Here is a 6000-nt window from a genome sequence, read left to right on the forward strand (position 1 = left end):
CTCTGTCTCTCTCTGTCTTTCTGGTGAGCGCACGTGCCCTAGAGCAAAAACCTCTCCAAAAAAAGAAAAGGAAAAAAAAAAAAAAAGGCCTAGGCTGAATAAACACTTGGAGAAGACAACGACTGCTCCGTCCCACCAGTGTCAGTGTTTACCAGTGGGGTCATGAGGACTGGACACCGAAAGCCTTCTCAGGGGCCTTCAGGGGAGATGCGTTATTAACCCTTTGGGTGCCGAGGCGTCACTATTTTAGTCTTGGATTGGAAGGGAAAGCTGCATGTATCATAAACCACAGGGTGAGGCTTATTTGCACAGCCTTTTCCACATAAAGATGATAAAGCACCATGTGAGAATCAACTATTCATATTGCTTTTGAACTCTCCGCTCTGTAGAGGAAATATCTGAAAAGATTGTCCAAGTTCAACAGCAAAGGTGACTATGGAACGAGCAACAGGATGGAAAACACAGCCCTCACGGCCAAGACCTTTCAAAAGGGCAAACTCCTCAGTAATAACCATTTTTTAAGGCTGTAAATAATAATGCAGACAGCCATGGAGAGTGTGGTCTGGGTCTTTGAGCCAGGAAGCACTCACGGGATTTGCATGTAAAATGACTACTTTGCTCTCGTCAGTATTTTAAGAGAAGAATCATTAGAAAAGGCCCAGGAGGGTAGGCAGGTGGCGTGGTAGTTAAAGGCGCTGGACAGACTCCCACATGGCTGATTACAGTTCAAGTCCTGGACCTGGTGGCTTGCTTTCCACTTTCTCTCTCTATGTCTTGCTCTGGTCAAATAAAAAAAATGAACAATAATGACAAATAAAATAATTAAAAAAAAAAAAAACACTTACCAAAAGAAAAAAAAAAATAGAAAAGAAACAAAAAGGCCAGGAAATCCACTCCCTAGGGAGAGCCACAGTTCACAGAGGATCTTCCCCAAAAGGAAACTGCGAGACTTCTGGCCATGAGCCCTGCTCGTCTGCATGGCAAATGTGAGTGCGCGATGGGAACTCACTCACTCCATCAAAGGAGAGGTCACATGTGAGCAAGGAGGACACGGCCAGGGCCAGACACTTGGCCTTGATGAGTTCTCAAAAAGAAAGGGGATCCTGTCTCACCATCCTGCAGTCTCTCTCCCCCAGTCCCAAGCAAGACTGAGTCAGCACCGGCCTGAGGCCGCCCAGCTGGGATGCCTGTGGCTGTTCTTAACCAGCGCAAGGCAGCTATTCACAATCAGCTCCCGTCAGCAAAAATGCTGATACCTAGCCTACCACAGCCAGTTAAAAATACATCTGTGGGGGCCAGCAGGTGGCGTGGAAGTTAAAGTGCTAGACTCTCACACGGATGACCATGGTTTGAGTCCTGGACCCAGCAGCTTGAAAGTCACGCCAGGCACATATGCATGCGTGTTCAAAATGGTAAGAGAGAGGGAAATGGAGGAGAAAGGACTGCAGCATGGCTATCCCCCTAGAAGATGATTTCAAAATTTCCCCCTCTCTCTGGCAAATCCATGCACTCTATAGCAAAAACAAGGGGAAAAGAGAAAGAAAGAAAGAAAGAAAGAAAGAAAGAAAGAAAAGAAAAAGAAGTAGAAAATCAGTTGCCCATGGTTTGGGAAGAAACAGTCGGGACAAACTTAACAAACAGAAATGAAATATCGATGGCTGAGGAATGTGAAAAACAAATGGCATTAATTCCACTTGCATGATAAACTCACTCTAACATTCAGTCTGCAAACATTTAATGAGCATGTACTAGATATGCCAGGGACCAAGGCGCCATGCTTGCTGGGGACACAGAGGTCCCAGGCAGGTCCCTGCCCTGAAGAGCCAGCAGAGCTGTGTAAACACACACTGACTCTACTAATCACATTCAGTAAGCTCCGAGACGTGCCAGGGATTGTTTCAGATAGTTTTTTAAAGAATTATTTATTTAATTTGATTTATTATTATTTTTATTTGCTATAGGGCACTTGTGCTCACCAGAGACAGAGATAGGGAGAGAGAAAAAGTGAGAAAGTAGGCCACCAGGTCTGGGACTCGAACCATGGTTATCCATGTGGGAGTCTATGCCTTAGCCACCATGCTACCTTCTGTACCCCAGACACACTAACTCTTTTTATTCTCATAGAGTATGAGGTAGAGTTTATTATCGGCCACATTCTATAGCGGCGGACACAGACACAGAGAGGGTAACGCATCCACACTCCGCAGCTATCAGCAGGAGAGGCTGGGATTTCAACCCAGGCAGTGTGGTGCCCCTTGAAAGGTGTGCAGAAGGGAAGAAAGCTCCAGACTGCGTGGGAGTAGGCTTCTGGGTGAAACTCACAGGGCCTTTGAGTGTGCATAGGAGCACAGCCATTATCATGTATAAAGGAAATCATTTTCAAAGGTGCAAACACACTTTCGCTCGCACTTCCTAGGCAGTAAGTTCCTATACAGTCACTATTAATAGCTAACTAGTAGCTGGGAATGGAGTCTTGCCATTCTGTGATTTCAGAAAGCTGAAGAACTGCAGTTACACAATGATCCCTGGAGTCGGTGCTCACAACAGCGGCATTTACAACCCCTCAGTCCCAGCCACAGACGGGGACACCATTTAGTAGAACGTGCTGCTAGAGACTTGGGCTCAGAAGTACTCGCCAGGAAACAGCGAAACCAGATACTCACTGAACCAGTCTGGAAAACAAAGGAACACTGGGGGGATCGGGGTGGGGTGGGGGGACCAGTTCTGGGAGGCCTGATTCAAGAGGATGCCCGCTGCACCGCTAGTATTTCGCAGTTCCAGAAATCTGCAAGGACCTTGTGCACTAGAAAGCATTCCCAAGTCCCTGAAAAACAGGAATTCCACCAGAAGAAAACTAGAAAGCAACGTGCAACCAGCAGGCAGTGCTAAACGTAGCCCTCTGAGGTTTATCTTCCCCGAGATGCCTAATGTAAATTCACACTCTCTGAATAATACCCTTTAAAGAAATGTAACTGCCCGAGTCCTATCATAGCCACTAAATGAGGGGTTCCCTATGTGAACGCGGCTATTACATTCCAGGTACACTGGCCAACGGGAGTAACAGGCAGATAATCTCCACTTTAAAAACAGGTGTGGGAGCCAGCAGGTGGCATGGTGGTTAAGGGTGCTGGATGCCCACATGGCCCACCGTGGTTTGAGTCCCGGACCTGACAGCTTGCTTTCTCACTTTCTCTCTCTCACTCTGTCCCTCTCTGGTCAAATTAAAATAAATGAGTAAAATAAATGAAATAAAGTTAAATAAAATAATTCTTAAAAAACAAGGTGTGTTTCCCAAGTTTGTTTAGAAATTGACTGTTAGGGGGGGCGGCAGGTGGCACAATGGTTAAGGGCGCTTGATTCCCCTAGGGCCGACCACAGTTTGAGTCCCGAACCTGGCGGCTTGCTTTCTCACTTTCTCTCTGTCCCTCTCTGGCCAAATACATACATACATATATATATATACACACATATGCACACACACACATATATATACATATATATTATAATATATATGTATATATATGTGTGTGTGTGCATATGTGTGTATATATATATATGTATGTATGTATTTGGCCAGAGAGGGACAGAGAGAAAGTGAGAAAGCAAGCCGCCAGGTTCGGGACTCAAACTGTGGTCGGCCCTAGGGGAATCAAGCGCCCTTAACCATTGTGCCACCTGCCGCCCCCCCTAACAGTCAATTTCTAAACAAACTTGGGAAACACACCTTGTTTTTTAAGAATTATTTTATTTAACTTTATTTCATTTATTTTACTCATTTATTTTAATTTGACCAGAGAGGGACAGAGTGAGAGAGAGAAAGTGAGAAAGCAAGCTGTCAGGTCCGGGACTCAAACCACGGTGGGCCATGTGGGCATCCAGCACCCTTAACCACCATGCCACCTGCTGGCTCCCACACCTGTTTTTAAAGTGGAGATTATCTGCCTGTTACTCCCGTTGGCCAGTGTACCTGGAATGTAATAGCCGCGTTCACATAGGGAACCCCTCATTTAGTGGCTATGATAGGACTCGGGCAGTTACATTTCTTTAAAGGGTATTATTCAGAGAGTGTGAATTTACATTAGGCATCTCGGGGAAGATAAACCTCAGAGGGCTACGTTTAGCACTGCCTGCTGGTTGCACGTTGCTACGCGGCTATTACATTCCAGGTACACTGGCCAACGGGAGTAACAGGCAGATAATCTCCACTTTAAAAACAGGTGTGGGAGCCAGCAGGTGGCATGGTGGTTAAGGGTGCTGGATGCCCACATGGCCCACCGTGGTTTGAGTCCCGGACCTGACAGCTTGCTTTCTCACTTTCTCTCTCTCACTCTGTCCCTCTCTGGTCAAATTAAAATAAATGAGTCAAATAAATGAAATAAAGTTAAATAAAATAATTCTTAAAAAACAAGGTGTGTTTCCCAAGTTTGTTTAGAAATTGACTGTTAGGGGGGGCGGCAGGTGGCACAATGGTTAAGGGCGCTTGATTCCCCTAGGGCCGACCACAGTTTGAGTCCCGAACCTGGCGGCTTGCTTTCTCACTTTCTCTCTGTCCCTCTCTGGCCAAATACATACATACATATATATATATACACACATATGCACACACACACATATATATACATATATATTATAATATATATGTATATAAAAAGTTAAATAAAGTAATACTTTAAAAAAAAAAAAAGAAATTGACTTTTGGGAATTCAAGAGTTATTTTCATGGTCCCGATGTGAGATGCAGTGTCTGATACCCAAGACAGAACACGAAACACCAGACCCAAGGTGTGTGGGGGTCTTGAACCTGTACCAGCCTAAGGGACAAGCACGCGGAGGAGCGTGCATAGGGTCGGTCTGGGGAAAGGGCCAGGATGTTGGCTCCCCTTCTCCCTGGCTGGTGGCCACCTCATTCTTTTCCTGCCCCCAAGATGGGCAGCCTCTTGTTTCTAAGGCTGGGACCTGGGATATCTACAATCCCCACCCTCTGCGGCCGGGAACAAGATCTCCTGGTTTCCTGATGTGAAAATATGGGACCGGTTTCTCAGGATTTTTCTTGTCAGTATTCTGGACATGCAAATATGGGATGGACACACACATGCTCGCGCACACACACACGCATGCGCGCACGCACACACACATACGCACTCACCCCACATGAGAGAATTGTCTATGACAAGCAAACTAAACTGGATCTATCCACACGATCTCTCTTCCGTCCATATCAAAAACATATATAACATATACATTACATATAGTAAACATTATTACACACATATATATGTGTGCATGGAAGTCAGAGTAAACTCGAGTGACTATATGGGCGGTTCGTGCATAAGTCTAAAACTCCTTAAGCTCAGAACCTACCTGGGTCAGTGGTGCATGCTGGGGAGGGGGAGGGAGTGTGTGTACTGGACACACACAGACCCTCCCCAGCCACCGCATGTCACTCATACATGGAACTGAGGTGGATCACCCCTGCTGAAGGCTGCCCACCCAGTTGGTTCACGCATACGCCCTCAACTTACTGGAACCTCGAACGCCTCCTGGGTGTCATCCAGCATCTGGATCTTGATGGACATGAGCTTTCCTGAAGGTGTGGGGGGCGGCTTCTGTCCATGTTCCAAGGTACTGATCCCGGAATTTTCCGGGGCCCCCAGTCGCGATCCTGGGGTTGGCCTTTGTTCTATTTCTCCCATGATGAAATAGCTTCTCTAATATCTGCAGGAAGCAGCGAGAAAGAAAAACACATCAGAAGAGAGGCATCCTTTAGACCATCACGGTTGCTTCTGTCACTGCTGCCTTCTGCTTCTGGAATTCCTCTGAGCCACACCAGAGTAAGTAAGCCCCTGCCCTGGCCAGGAATCACACTCAGGAGCTCGCAGTTCATTCACTTACAAAGTCACCTTCGAACACTCCAAGCATGCAAATATAGTTAGCATATTGCATTCTTTTGCATATTTTTGCATGCTGTTGCATATTTGATCCTTTCCTGGTTTTACAGTCA

At 46.1% G+C, this 6000-nt stretch overlaps 1 protein-coding gene across 2 annotated transcripts in view; it reads right to left on the minus strand.

Annotated features, from left to right (window-relative positions):
- FARP1 (FERM, ARH/RhoGEF and pleckstrin domain protein 1) overlaps positions 1 to 5714 on the minus strand; it is a 256635-nt gene extending 250921 nt beyond the window's left edge. For both annotated transcript variants that reach the window (XM_027776313.1, XM_027776312.1), the window contains exon 1: positions 5522 to 5714. In XM_027776313.1, the coding sequence (XP_027632114.1) occupies positions 5522 to 5692 (171 nt within the window). In that variant the 5' untranslated portion in view covers positions 5693 to 5714. The remainder of the gene's footprint in view (positions 1 to 5521) is intronic.
- Positions 5715 to 6000: the final 286 nt, after the last annotated feature.

This window comes from Tupaia chinensis, unplaced genomic scaffold (genome assembly GCF_000334495.1).
Source record: "Tupaia chinensis unplaced genomic scaffold, TupChi_1.0 Scaffold000057_1, whole genome shotgun sequence".
NCBI classification, from domain to species: Eukaryota; Metazoa; Chordata; class Mammalia; order Scandentia; family Tupaiidae; genus Tupaia; species Tupaia belangeri.